The following is a 15,992-nucleotide window of genomic DNA, read 5'->3' as shown; positions in this document are numbered from 1 at the left end:
ATGGGAGAGAGAATATGTGTTTGGAAGTAAATACCATGACTACATAACCTATTATTGCAGATTTTTGGATGACATTTTTATTCTTTGGAAAGGAACTATTGAATCCATTCCTTTGTTCATTCAATACCTCAACAGTACAACTAATTTCTTAAAATTCACCTTTCAGTATGATGCCTATGAAATTAGTTATTTAGACACCATAATTGTTAAGGACAAGGATAAATTCATATCCAAAATATATCACAAGAAAACTTTCTGCAATAATTATCTACATTTTAACAGTTTTCACCCTTTTTGGCAAAAGAAAAGTATTATAAAGGGTCAAGCAATTAGGGTTGCTAGAATGACTTCCTTGGTGGAAGATCTTATACCTGAGTTTGAATTTCTAAATAACATGTTTTTGGAAAGGGGTTACCCTATGGGTTTGGTGGTAAAAACTCTTAATGATGTTTTCAAGGAATGGGGAAATAAATACACCCTATTATTAGGTAAGGAAACTAATAATAATCAGTGTTCTGGGGAGATTGTCAAAAAATTGAATGAAACCTATTTTGAACATTCTTGTATTGTACAATATAGTCCACTATATCAACAAGTTAGAGAAGTTTTGTATAAGAACTGGAGTATATTTAAAGTTGACTATGACAAATATTGAGTTTTGGGTGAAAAACCAGTGTTTACCACCAAAATTGGGTATAACTTGAAAAATATTTTGGAAAGTAGACCAAAATGTCTTGCCATTGATGGAAATTATAATAATGGTACTAGATGCTGTGGGAGATGTAAATATTGTTCTTATGTCTCCCATGAAACTAAGATTTGTTTGAAAAATCAGAACAACAGCATAGTTTACCCTAGTAAGTTGGTCTACATTGCTACGTGCGACACCTGCAGCTCTTTTTATATTGGGAAGACCGAGAGGCTTCTCAAGACAAGAATTTATGACTCAATATAAAAAATAAAAAAGTTACAAATGCTTTGTACAAACATAGTATAATTTGTAATAATTACACAGGCTTTCATTTTGCTATTTTAGACTTTGTACACTTGGAAGCCAGAGGTGGGGACTGGCAAAATATATTATTGAAAAAGGAACTGATCTGGCAACTCAGGCTTGCAGCAAACTTCCCCCCTGGTTTGAATGAACATTTAAACTTGGCACCTATTTTGAAGGAAAGGGCTGAAAATATCTAATTTATATAAAAGAAAAGTACATATAACACAACATACACAAAAAACATATTCTACATTTATTTCTGAAATTGATGCCTTTTCTTTTTTTGTTTTTTCTCTCTTTTTTTCTTTTTTTCTCTTTTATTACATTATTATTACACATCTCTTATGGTATCAAATTTTAATAAACAAAAGATTTTAACTCAAATTTTAACTTATGTCTGGTGTATAAATAGAATTCTGGCTTTTTAAATATTAATTGGTTTATTGGGTTTGCTAATTGTGAAAACATTTAACCAATCATTGAATAGTATTGTGTATATTTAAACAGCATTTGTTAGTTTTCTAGTGAATTCTGATGAAGTCAAAGTTTTAACTGACGAAAGCACTTAATTTTGATGTTACAATAAAGAAGGTTTGGACTCACAACAAATAGTGCTTTTATTGGGTTCAAATATTTCTGGTTAATCAGAACCCAAAATTATATTGTGATTAGAAAATTTGCACTCCAGTACCTTCCAACTTATAACATACTAATTCATAGGTTAGTACTAGGCTAACTGCCTAACCAATCATCCCATGTGAGAATCAAACCCTGTACCTTGTGTCTGTAAGGTAAACATCTTAACCATTATGACAACCTCCCATAAGCAAAGTTTGCACTCCCTGTACTAGAACACAGGACCATCTGGACTCCAGCCCTGCACTTAACACCTGCTGCCACAGGATTCATTTAGAAGTGTGCCAGGATAGGCCAGACCCAGACAGCTCAGCAGTGTTCTTTGGTTGTTACATGAGTGCAGTGCATATGCTGTATTCTTTTCACAAGCCATGTTAATGATGCTCACTTAGTAATCCAAAGTAGTTCAAAGGCTTATGTGGGCCACTTATACATTTGCCCATATGGAAGCAGGGAAAATAAGACAGCGAGAGACAGTGGCACAAATGACTCAGCCTTGTCTTTACGGACCACCTTCCATGTATCAGGGAATATAACTGATGTCATAGATCATATGATAGTGTGATGAACATCTTAGGAATTAATATACAAATTACATTGTCCAGGGCATCTCCCAACACCTTTACTCTTTATGATAATAGTAAATGCATTATTAATTGTCTCTTATCTCCCATTTCCCATCAAATTTCTTTTATTTTTGCATACATCTCTGTACTGCACACCATTCTGACTTATACATGTAGTTACCATCCCATTTACATTCTGCATTCCACCAAGAAAGCACAACATCATCACCTTGCATAACATTGTACTTCCTGGCAGAATACACTCATAGGACAGCAGAACATTTATTATGAGGGCCAGGAAAATGTAAGACATTGGTTACACGGAACTTGCTGTTTGCCCAATAACTTGGGAAGTAGAAAGTCTAAGTGGGCCACACTGTTATATGTTATCAAAACCTGTGTTCTGTATTTCTAAGGTTTTGCATTCTGCTGTTAATTCTAATAGAGGCTGATATTAACTGTATCAGGCAGTAATTACTAAGCAATTGTTATATTATACTGTTTGTGAGTGCGTGCAATTAAAGGGTGTAATAGCATTACTCAATATACACAACTGATGGCTTACTTTAAAAAGAGTCGAAGGTTAGTTTACATTAGAGCAACTTTTAAGTTATTAAAATGTTTGACTGAATTAAGTGTCGTTTAACTGAATATTAATTATGGAGGCACCAGGTGAAAGACTAGTTCATTTAATTTTATGTGGCCAAGACTGAGTCATCAAAAGTTCAGCTCCCTGTAGAAAATGAAACTGAAAAAAAAAACAATAAAACATATACCTCCTCCAGGGAGAAGTGATGCAGCACTGTCTACAAATTAGAGGCAACACTAAGGATAGTCTGTCTTGAGTCTCAAAATGCAAGTACCAGTTTCATGCAACAATTTGTTTAGGAGTGAAATGTCCACTGAGTTGTAACTCAAACAGTGAAGACTTAATGAAACGTATCTCTGCTAGAGTCAATGTACTCAAAAATAGGTTACTGAAATGGCTTATCAAATAGCTATGATACAGAGATGAAAATGAAATCACACCATGCCAACAGATGCTTTAGTCCCACAGACTCAATTTATGTAACATATGAATCTAAACATGTTCCAGCTACTCTAAGGGTTAACATTATGATAAAATTACCAATAAAATGCATCCTATAAATTACATCAAAAAATAACTTGGATGCATCAGCTACATCTAATTTAGAGCCCCAACAAACCCTACCTTCTTAAATTGAAGAGATGTTTGTGTTAAATATGCTAAACTCTGCATTCACAGTTAAGGTACTGACCTGATGCCATACTCTGTTCAGTAGTTTTTCTCTAACAATAACTTAAAGACCCTAGCCAGTTTTGTTGTCCTGTACACAACTTTCAGTTGTTGATCTTGACCACGGTATGTTAGCTATCTTCAGACTGGAATCAAACTTGCCACTTTAAACTATCATGGTGTCTTCTATATGAACATTGCTTTTTAAGTACTGTATAAAGATAGTAAATATGTTGTTACTGTCCTCATTCATCATGTATTGTGAATGCATAGCTTATCCTATATACACAGTGTGATGTGTGACGTGTGTGTGTGTGTGTGTGTGTGTGTGTGTGTGTGTGTGTGTGTGTGTGTGTGTGTGTGTGTGTGTGTGTGTGTGTGTGAATAATCCTTTGGACAAGTCCACGTATAGCTTTGATTAATGGAATTGCAGATAGATGTTTCTCATGATGACACATGAAGTTCTATAACCTAATTTAAAAGTTTCTTGAACAGATAACATGCAAATTTTGTTTCATAACTGGCCTAGTTTTTTTTTTTCTTCTGTTCTATGTAGATCAAGTCTGATGTTCCTGTGGATTAAATTAGACCCATTTCCCTAAAGGCAGAGCACACTCATCCAAAGCACAGTATAAATGTATCAAGAAATGGCATTGTTGTCTGGGAGGACAGAACTTGAGGTCCCTCATTTGACTTGCAAGAAATTTAAGAATCTACATGAAGTCCGTGCAAAGAAGGGTGTCTTCTACAAAAAGGCTAGACTTCTTCATCCCAGGGAGGATCTGTACTGTATTGCTCACCGGGAAGACAGGACAACATACGTAATTATCAATGTAGGGGGAATCAAATATAAGATTCCCTGGAAAACTCTGGACAACTTTCCTCTCACGCGGTTAGGGAAGCTAAGATCTTGCAACAATTATGATGAAATTATGACTATTTGTGACGATTATGATGTAAACTGTAATGAGTTTTTCTTTGACCGTAATCCATGTGCCTTCAGAACAATCATGACTTTCCTGGCAGCTGGAAAATTGAGGTTACTCAGGGAGATGTGTGCGCTGTCCTTTCAGGAGGAGCTGCTATACTGGGGTATCGAGCAGGACAACCTGGAGTGGTGCTGCCTACGGAAGCTTCAGCAAAGGCTGGAGGAAATGGAGGAAGAGAACAGAGATGAACAAGACAGCAGTACAACTAAGGATGAATCACAGAGTGCCTTACAGGATGACAGTCGTCTTGGTCAGTGCATGACAAATCTCAGGGACATGGTAGAAAACCCTCACTCTGGGATCCCTGGGAAGATTTTTGCCTTTCTCTCGGTCTCCTTTGTGGCCATAACTGCTGTTAGCCTTTGTATCAGCACTATGCCTGACTTAAGAGAAGAGGAAGACAGAGTAAGTATACAAAATGAGTGATCATTTTTTTAGAACAGGTAAGAAACAAAAATAAACTGACTTGAATGCAGGGGTGTCATATAGAAAATTATTATGATGATGTATATTCAAAATGAATGTTTTTGTAACACAGTTAATCACCAGTTTAAAGCATTATAGCCAGCACAGAAAATCATGGTTTGGGGGTGGGCCTTGGTATGTAAATCTGAGCTGACACTGCATTGAAACAATTACATTAGTTACTTCTGTTGTTTTGAAAATAATTTAGTAATCAGTGATACTTCATATCCACTTGTCATAGTCATTTTTTTCTGCACATTTGCGTTGTGCGTCTTTAATCTTTGTCATCGGGCAGTGAGAGTACTGCTGATTTATCATGAACCACAGTATAAATGTAAAACAAAAAAATTAACATAAAATAAAGCCAGTTTGCTTAATCCTACAAAGGCAGCAATATCTATCCAATTATGCTTTTTGAAATAACTAGTGTCTATGTATTACGTTTTATTCACAAATTTTTTTGCAGTATGTATTTCATGCTTTCAAACTGCATATTTTTTTTAGTAAGAGTAGAAATATTGTATTTGTAAAGGATCTCTGAAAATAATTGTTTGCATCTCTAATGTTCTAATTTGCATGCTAAAGTTTCATGCAGTCATTTAAGAAACGGCATTTGCTTGGCATTTTAATGTATGCTGTCCATCCCAAAAATCATGTAACATTGTGAATTCTGCATTGCTTAGATAGGTAGTCCTAAGCTCTTTTGCATTAAATCCTGTCAGCTGTTGCATTACATTATCAGATTGAGGAACACAAAATCATAAATTCAGGTCAATCACAGTATTAGATACAGTTCTCTTTAGTATGTATTTGATCACACAAAATGTTAAAGGACTATGTTGTTTGCCAAGGAAATGTTCCTCAAAATTGTTTCTCAAAACTAATTTATTAGGAAAACACTAGAGACACTACTGGAAGAGATGATTAGAGTATCTGGAGGCCAGCAAAATGCAGGACAACTGCCAGCATAGCTTTAAGTAGATAAGGTTACATTGCATATGCTTCATAAAATACTTTACTTGCCTGAATATGAACGCACAACAGTGCGAACACTACAAGTGATCTAGCTGAACTCCATTAAAGGTTTTGGCATCATGCCCATGCCAGAAGATAATAGAAAATTAAGTAACGGAAGAAGCAAATAGACAATATTAAGCTGGATAACATACTAGCTGAAGGATAGAAGGGTAAGAATGCTGTTTAATTATGTATATTCATGGTTGGGACTGCGACTAATCATGCCATATAAAACGATGTTTAGATCTGCCATTTTGTATTGCTTTTGTAAGTGACATTGGTAAGGGACTGATGATACAGTGCACCTGAAAATTATGCAGACATATACAGTGACGGTGTGGGCTCTGTGGTAAAGTGGACTGGAGCTCTGTGTCTCAGAGGACCCAGGTTCTGGTAGCATTCCAGGCAATATACAAGAGGGTGGTTAAGTTCGGAAAGAAGAATGCAAATGTAAATAGAACTGAGTAGTGACTGTCTGTGAGGACGCAGCTTGGTGTCCCTGTCAAGAAGTACAAAGATAAGCATCTTTTTCATGGAGAACAAAAGGCTACATACATGTTTAAGTGGGTGTTGTCATTTCCCATTATCAGAGCAGAATGACCCCTCATTATAACTGCGTGGGAACATGTTCAATAACTAGCTGGCTGCATGCTCTGGGAAAGATTAAGGAAACTGGCTGAGTGGTACTCACTTGTGGGGGCACACAGGATGGCAGCAAGAGGTGCTCCAATTCAGCTATTGGCTGTGGTGCCTTCCGTGTGGAGTCTGCATGTCCACCCTGTGTTCAAGTGCGTTTTCTCCAGATGCTCTAGTTTCCCCCCGCATTCCAAAGACATGCATTAGGTGGACCGGACACTCTAAACTGGCCATCATTGTCAGCATCTGTGTGGTATGGAAGAACAACCACAGCAGGGCTAGCCACTCGGCAGTGTGAAACGTGGCTGTAGATGATTGTCACTGTTGAAGTGACACCCTGACCCCATGTGCAAAAATGGGAAAAAGGAGTTGTGGATGGTGAATGGATAAGATATACAGAAAAGGATACTTTTGTCTGGAGAAGAAATGTTATAATTTAAACTGGTCATATTCTAGCAAGAGTGGTGTATCCAGTTCTGGACACCAGTTCTCTGTAACCATGTTATTGTGACAGAATCAGTTTTCACAAAGGCTACACAAATCAGACATTTAACAGAAAGCCAACAATAAAACAGCAAGTCACCAGTTTAACTCCATAATCCATTACAAAAGAGTAGAAAAGTTGTGACTAAGATCTGTATATGTCCTTCAAGAGCAGAGAAGGGTCAGGTGACAAAGACCTGGAATACAGATGCAAAAATGGATTAGGAAAGAGACACTAGGAAGGGAAATTATAACTGCAGCAAGACTGTTAATGCTTAATCGCCTCTCAGCAGAGGCAGTGAGGGCAAAAAGGTCATTAAAGGAGTGAAATGTCTCTAGTTATATAATACTACCTATACCACAAGGAGTAAGAAGGAATTTTGTTAGTCAAACATGGTTCAGTAATACAAAAAGAGAAGTGAGCAAATGAGGCAGACTGTCTAAAGAGTAGTTCTTTTTCTGCTCATCCAGGTGCAGGTCTATATAATGTATACAATCACATGTGCAATACATACCTCTCAGCCTAGAAACATCAAAAATCTGGACAAGGCCCATGAAAAATAGGTACAAATCTGTATACTGATTAACATCTAATTTGCATACATAATTACATAACCCCACACACTCCAATGGCATTGTGGGATACCAACTTTCAAACGCAAACTGAAGAACAGGCAACCAAAATATGGCATCAGAGTCCCCCTGCACGCAGCCATTCCAATGTCCCATTACCTGGCTATTTCGCCCCATTTACCATAAACACTAATGTGTGCATACCGCTTTACTTCTACAATGATTATCTGGATTTTATTTTTACAGCACAACAATGCCCAAACACTAACAAACATCTGGTAAACAAAGCAATGCTGTCTCACAATGAAAATAGACTTGGCATTAAAACTTCTCTACCCTTGAAACTCACATTCATTGAAACAGCATTAAAACCCACACCACATCCAAAGAAAATGCATCTGGCCAGTGGTGGATAAAGACTATCTTTGGGCTGTTTTCAAATCATTGGCCCCTTGCACACAAAACAAGAAACATACATGTGTTCTTTTCTTTGATACACCCTTCATGACTTTATTAAATTGTATTCCTTGTACAGTACAGCACACTTGTTAGACAGAGCGCATTTTAAATTTATTGTTTGAACATTTTTCCAGTAGACTGTACTGTAGGCAATGAAACAACATGCATGAACCAATAATGACAAAACTGCCCAATTCAGAACATTTCCATCATAAAAGTCTACTTCCACACCCACAATATAAATAGAGTGACAACAGTGTAAGCCATAGGCATCTTGCACAGCTTCTCGCACTTTATTTATTTATTTCCAGTTTGATTACAGGGGAAGTCCACTGGGCCCAGGCAGCCCGTTTCCAGTGGAGGCTTGGGGGGAAAAGCTCCATATTAAAGAAATACAGTAGAAATTACAATACAGATACTTGTCAAGAAAATAAAATGTGTTCAAGACTTACTAGCACTTATTTTTCAATTTCTTTTTTTTTGGGGGGCAAAAGGTCAAAAACCAGGGACACATTTTAAACATTGCTTGTATAATTTTGTAAAGTTGCTAGAATAAAGTGTTATGCGACCACCATGCATTTCATTAGTAAGTTTTGAGCCCAGGACCCTATGCACTACAGTCAGAGCAACATACCACTATGCTAAAGCAGCAGTTTCATGAAAAATCGGAAGACTGAAACTTAATGGCTATCATTTAGTGAATTCATTTCTCAATTCTCACCACAGCTCTCAACCTCTTAGCACAAAAACCTGGACAAACAATGGGGGAATACAAATTCAGTTCTCACTTCTTCTCACCATAACTTTCAACCTCTTAGCACAAACAAACTGGACAATAAAGCCAATAATGGGGGACTACAAATTCATTTCTCACTATAGCTCTCAACTCTTAGCACAAAAAACCTAGGCAAAGGTCACAAGTGGTGGTGGCTAGGGACTTTAGACTCTTTTTACCCTGTACTCGAGGTACAGGGTTTGAGCCTGAGTACCACACACACACACACACACACACACACACACACACTTCAGAGGTGCACAACTCTATCAGAACATTAACAAAAGGATTAGCAAAACTTTGGAGTACAGTAAAATGGTTTCTAAAAAAATCTGTCTGGAATAAGTTACAAAGTAGGAAAGAATCTGCTGTCACAGTTACCTTAATTTAAAATGCAGCAGTACATGGGGCAAACAAAAACTCAAACTACGATGGCAAGACAAATGCAGTTCTATCACGCATTAATGTCACATCAAATTAAGCAGGCTGAACAGCATTAGAAAGACTAAACTTAAGTGGCTTAAGTAATGTGGTGCAACCAACTCTTGCCCAAAACAGAAGGGACTCATCACAATGCATGCCTGAGCATAAGAAATGTCATAGTACATGAACAAACCTTTATCCTGTACAATTATGCAGTGAATATCTACACTAAATATCTCCCAGTAAGCTTTAGAAATAACCCAGCACACAATGCAAATTTGCAGAGCACAGATCACATATGAATAATTAATACTAAGAAGCCATCACTCAAGCAGAATGTGCTTTGACTAAGCAAGGGATCCAATTACAAACCTGGGTAACCACCTTTACCAGTTAAAACAAGTAATTTTTTTTTAAATTAAATACTAAGTGCCAATGGCAGACTTGCGTATTCTAAATACTAGCACATCTACAGAACTCCGCATCACTGGCACCTCAACATCTTCACTTAAGAATCAGGAACAAAGACAAAAATAGTGATGGACAAATGCCCATAATCAGGGATATTTTGTAATTAACAGAACAGGTGTTATACCAAAATGCACTTTCTGAAGAATAAGCATGTAACTCTAATGTCAGGCTTTGTCGACTGACGGAAATCCTTTGTGATTTACCACAAAGTCAAAAATTGAGAGACAAGACTGAGAAAACTTTTAGCTATACAAGAGTTTGTAACAAGTGACACAAACAATCACCTGACATCATTTTTTTTGTTTCCTTCCTCCTGTATCTAAAGCCATCTACTCCGTGTGTACAAACAACTGTGCAGGCACGTCACTAAAACATGATTATAATGCTACTTCTGGCTAAATAATAATTCAGCAGTTAGCTGTCACAATGAGTATTCAAACCACATTTCAATCGACCTTGTTCCTATAATGCCTTTTTGATTTATTGTTTTTTTCTGTTAGTTTCCTTACTATGAAGTTCTTCAGCATCAGCAATAATAGATCCAGCTTGTCCGTAGTTCTTCATAAACACAACCGTTTGTTGCATTTCCCACTCACATTTGAGCTTGAGCTCAATTCCGACAGGCTGGTAGGGGGAGCTGATGTCATCACGCAGGCTGGTAGCCATGAGGGAGTTGACATCATCGCGTACATATGACGTTAGCTCTAACACCGCGAAAATTATAAAACAAAGAAAACAAAAGAAAAAAATTGGAAATGAAGGGGTGCCACTTGGGAATCATGGCACCCCTTCACTTGAACCCCAAAACTCGGTAAAAACCAAGTAATTCAGCACGGTTGAGAGGTATGTTGCAATATTAGAATAACATTAAGAGCTACAACTTAGACTAATAAAAATGTTTTCCTAGCTTATGAAAATGAATATTATGGGATCCCTAAATTGGACAGACTGTGTTGCGAATGCAGGAGGCCCATGTCTTTTATGTATGACATAATCACCTCAATGCTAACTTATTCATACCCCCACATCCCTTTGCTGTTTATTTTTTTGTTAATTTTTTACTACCTACTGTCAGCCTCTCACATCTTATTCCTACCTCCTCCCTTCCAGCTACTGAGTGGTGGTAAATGGGCGTTAGTTATGCAACCAGGAGCCATTAATGCAGCCTGATTTAAATAAAAGTGCAGCAGCTAAAAGTGTTAGTGCGAGCTCCCTCCCTCTGGGGGTGTTTACCTCCTTGACTAAACATTTGTTTTCCCATCAGGACAACTGAACAATGTATGCAGGTTTATCCCTAAACTAATATTCAACAATTTAATTTTAAAAATTGCTTAGTAGCTGGAAGGACATCCCCATTCCTCCACTGTCTGGGATATGGGTCTGGCTTTTCCTACAATAACATCTTTCAGCTAGTATATTATTATTTGTTCTAAACCCATGCACCCCCACCACTCCCATATGTATACGTCAGCAATACATTAAGGGCTAGACTAAGCTATTAGCTTGCTATTTTTTCTCTTCACCCTACAGCACTGCACCCTGATATAAGTAAAAGAGTTTCCGCTAGGAAGTGCTACTGCAAGGCCCCTCCCTCCCTCTGCAATGTTTACCTTCTTGACTGAACATTTCTCTTCCCATCAGAGCAACTGAACACTTATGCAATTTTATGCCTAAACTTACAGTTAACAGTTCAATTTTAAAAATGAAGGGAATATGATTATAAGCACTTAGGATATAGAAGGACTTCACATTACTGCTCTATCTGGGGCATGGGTCTGTTTTTTTCTACAGTACATCTTTCAGCAGCCAGTATATTATTTTCTTAATATTTGTTCTAAACCCAAGTCCATCCATCCCCCATGTTATATGTCACCAATACATGAAGGACTAGACTAAGCTATTCTTAAACACTAAACTTACCAAGGTTTGCTTATACCTTCAACAAACCTGGGGTCTGTGCAACCCACTCTCTTTGCTCTCGTTTCAGTCGGGCTCACACTGCTCCCCTACCCTAACCCCAATCCCCACCATCTCCACACTATCCACATTTATAGCTCCATCATTTTGTTCCACTACCCCTGCAACCTACCGTCAACTCCCAAAGTTACTTACAAAATTCTTACACCTCATTCCTCTGACTCTTCCTCTTTACTAATATATACTCCCCTACCATACCTCTCAACTGTCCAGATTTTTGCAGAATTTCCAGAATTTTGCTTGATATTTTTGGTTTGTTTGTCATAAAGTCTATACTTTTCTGGCAATTCAGTGAGTATTAATGTCACTAAATAATGGCATGCATTTCAGTTGCAGACTTTATAGCTTTAAGAAAATGTGTGGTAACACAACACCTGTTATTCTATCAACTTTCTAAATTCATAAGAGTAATATGTAAAATCTGTCCCTGTTTATGGGCCTTTGTACCCCCATTACCTTAGTCTTTGTCCAGATTTCTTGAGCTAAGACGTTGAGAGGTATGTCCACTACACACTTTACATACAACCGCTACTAAACCCAGTATGTTACAACCCCTCCTATTTTTCACTTCCTTCCTATTCCTTATATTCATCACAACCCCACATTCACTAATCTTAAAAATACAACTATCCAGTATTACTTCTTGTACTACCATTTATAAATTTACCAACAGCTTTCATGACATCTCACCTACCTTATATAACTTATCTCTACTTCTCTTCACAAACCAAAAATATTACTACCTCCCCAATACCTACCGGAAAATAAAAATACACAACATTATAACAGAATAATTGTTATCAAATTGTACTTCCTCAACATCACCCTATTTGGAGAAATCCACCTCAGTCTAGATCCTACACTACCCACTTTCCCCGAAGCCACACCTAAATCTGTAAGTCTAGTCACTATTAACCTTCATAGTATATGCAATAAATTAACTGACATCCAAGCATGGTTCTCTTTCCATAGATCTAACTTAGTAGCCATCTCAGAAGTATGGCTTAAACCAGATATAAATAACTCAGAATTTCTGCCCCTGGCTATAACATCCTTAGAGCTTATAGATTACATAAAAAAGCTGGTGCCGTAGCTCTTCTATACTGCAGTGCCTTCTGACTTACTCCATACTCCCTAAACTTACCAACATTTGATAATGCCAAAATTCTTGTCAGCTTCCTAGAACTAAACACATCTGAAAGTATTTTCATTACTGTTATTTACATCCCCCCTGCTAGAAAGCATACTTCCCTGGCTAACAAGTACAATTGCAAATGAACCGATCATATTAGGTGACATTAATATTAATTAGTACACTCTAACCACTTAATTCCCATCAAGTAGCATAAACCTCAATAAGTTTACTCAGCTAATCAATACCCAAACCATCTATAATAAAAACATCAGGGTACATTTCTACATTGCATTCTGGTCTCTGACCCCACTAAGTTTACCAGTATCGGCACACTCCCTGACAGCCTCAGTGACCACCTGCTAGCCTATGCTCATAGAATTGTTCCACAACACTACAAAGATCACAACTATAAAAACAATCTGTAGTCTTTCTAGACTTGACTCGCAAGAATTCATTGCCTCACTAAAAGCCATTAGCTGGACCTCCCTAACACTCCCTCCCAGAAGAAGCTGTTAGTCTCTTTAATGCAATATTATTCAAACATCAGTAACAGTCTTTCACCCACCCACATTAAAATAATTAAATCTAATCATGCTCCATGGATCACTAGAGAAAGTAAACATCTTGTGACTGATAGAAGTAAAGCCTGAAGAGAATGGCTAAAGAACAAAAATGAACAGAAACAAGCAAATGGTCAAACAACTATGAAACAAGGTTGAAAAGCAAATAATTGTCAATAAAAATATTATACTCCAGCAGTCCAATCACAAAGATAACTCCCCAGAAAACTTTTGGTCACCTATCAGCTCCCTACTCCACCCAAGAACCAGAAAAGACCCCAACCCGTCTCCGGAAGAACTTTCCTTTGCAAAAAAACACCATGTTTAATACTTACTCCATCTAAAGTATTGCCAACTTAACCTCAGGCTGTCCTCAACTAACTCTTTTCATCTCTTCTAACCCCCCTCTGTTCCTGACCTGCCTCCTCTAGAAACTCCAGCAACTCACAGGCTACATCCATCCCTCCTTCAGCTAATCAGGTAAACTTGGCTAGCCTTCCCTCCTTTACTCTGCCTGTCACTACTTCCTCAGTAAAAAAACTTCTTCTCAAACTCAAGTCTTGTTCTAACTCTGTAGATAGGCTCACTACTGATGCTGTTGCATTTTCCTCAACAGGTCTGTCCATGAATCCTATGTCCTATCTTTTTTGAGGAAAACAAATATCCCTGTTCATAAAGGTGGTAATTCTACTGATGTAACTAATTTCAAGTCCATTGCCATTCTAGCAAACTTCCAGAAAATTGTATTCACAAAAAACTGTTTGACCATTTACTTCAGAATCAACTGCTAACCCCTATACAGCATGGCTTTTGCCTATTCCACAGTGCTACAGCTGCTTTACTATCCTTCACAAATACTTTAAAGAAGGCTAATGACTCTGAAAAACTGGTTTCAGCATTATTTTTTGACCTAGCCAATGCTTTTGATAGCAATTCACACTCTAACTCATACATTCGCTATCCCTTCTAGGAATCTCACACCGACTCTCCTCTGGTTCACTAGTTCCCTTTTCAGGCAGACAACAATCAGCAAAATGGCAATCTGCTCTTTCTCCATAACTGTATAATTCCACCAATGTCCCACAAGGATCCATCTTTGGACCCCTCCCTATTTAGCATATTTACTGACAATCTCTATACCTCTCCACCCAAGGCTCCCTCATCCAGTATGCCGAAGACTCCACTATTATCTGCTCATCTAATAGTCTGTCTCACCCACAACAGATAACACAAGAAGCTTTCTCTTCCATTGAGAATTGGGTTGCTAATGCCCAGCTGTTACTGAATCTTAAAAAAAAAAAACTTGATTCTTTTCACTCCCAAAACACCTTTCCCTGAGAGCACCAGTTTTAAAATCCTGCCCCTCAGCAACACACTAATTGCCTTATTCCTTCAAAATAGTATTTAGGTATGACTATTGACAATCAACTAAAATTCAATCTTCATATACAGTATGGAATTTAAAAAATCACCAAAAACTTTGAATACTCTACAGAAATAAACAATTTCTAACTGAATCGACCAAAACCAATATGGCCAACACTTTTCCACCATCCTCCCTATATGAAGCCCCCATTCTAACCAACTTACAGTCCTTGCTAAAACAATTACTAGAATCCTGTTCTAACAGAATTGCAAAATTTGCTACAAGCACTTCACGCTACACCTATGATTGTGTTGCTCTCCAGTCTCTCAAATGCCTTGAGCTCCCCCGACACCTCTCCTACCAACAGCTCAGTTTGACACACAACCTGATCTTCAGACCCACAGCTTGCCCTGCTCTCTACTGAATTCTTCACTCTTACCTCCCCAATAGATCACTGAGATCTAAGAGTAAGAAACTCCTCACTATCTCCAAAACTAATAAAACAGCAGGAAGAAGTCTCTCCTCCTATTCTGTTGGCAAAAGCTGGAATACCTTACCCCTCCTCATAAGATCTATCTTTGATCATTCCACCTTCAAGCCACACTGAAGAAGTTCCTAGCCTTCATCTGGCTGCATTCATAGACTAATTCTAAAGCTGTTTCTCATACTTACTCTCTCCTATTTTCCTTAATTCTTCCTCTCCGCTACTTCTATTTACTCCACATCAACTTTTTTTTTGGTATTACTTACCGCTATCTCATCTTTCATTTCTTCTCTTCCTCTGTCCCACTGAATGTATTCCTTTCTACTTATTCTCCCTATAAATGTATTCCTTTAGGATCAGTTTTTGCACAATTTTATATTATCTTCCTGTTTGTCTTTTATCTGCAGTAACTATTTCTTCCACAGTTCTGAACTGCTACAAACTAATGCTATAAGTCGTTACATGCTTTGATTTGCCTCTATTTATCTAATCTACTACTGAGAAATTAAATTAAGTCTTAATTTATGTCGTATTATAATGAACTATGTCCTGTAATCTATGTTGCATTTTATGCTTTTGTGAAAATTAATCATGTTCATGAAATTTACTTTGTACTGGAGCATTTCTCCCCAGGTGTTCACTGAAAATGGGTATTTTTTGACACAGTCAGACTTTCCTGGTAAATAAGTCAATAAATAAATAAACTGTACTGGATATATATT

The 15,992-nt window shown here is 37.5% G+C and overlaps 1 protein-coding gene across 1 annotated transcript in view; it reads left to right on the top strand.

Annotated features, from left to right (window-relative positions):
* The first annotated feature begins 4,017 nt into the window (after positions 1 to 4,017).
* Positions 4,018 to 15,992, top strand: part of KCNG2 (potassium voltage-gated channel modifier subfamily G member 2) — a 484,023-nt gene continuing 472,048 nt past the window's right edge. Inside the window, exon 1 of the mRNA XM_044067027.1 lies at positions 4,018 to 4,851. Coding sequence (XP_043922962.1) covers positions 4,093 to 4,851 — 759 coding nt within the window. The 5' untranslated portion in view covers positions 4,018 to 4,092. The remainder of the gene's footprint in view (positions 4,852 to 15,992) is intronic.

Source organism: Protopterus annectens, chromosome 3.part1 (genome assembly GCF_019279795.1).
Source record: "Protopterus annectens isolate FY-2018-M chromosome 3.part1, PAN1.0, whole genome shotgun sequence".
Classification (NCBI taxonomy): Eukaryota; Metazoa; Chordata; order Ceratodontiformes; family Protopteridae; genus Protopterus; species Protopterus annectens.
Note: the sequence above shows the minus strand (reverse complement) of the source record. Positions and strands in the feature narration are given on the sequence as shown.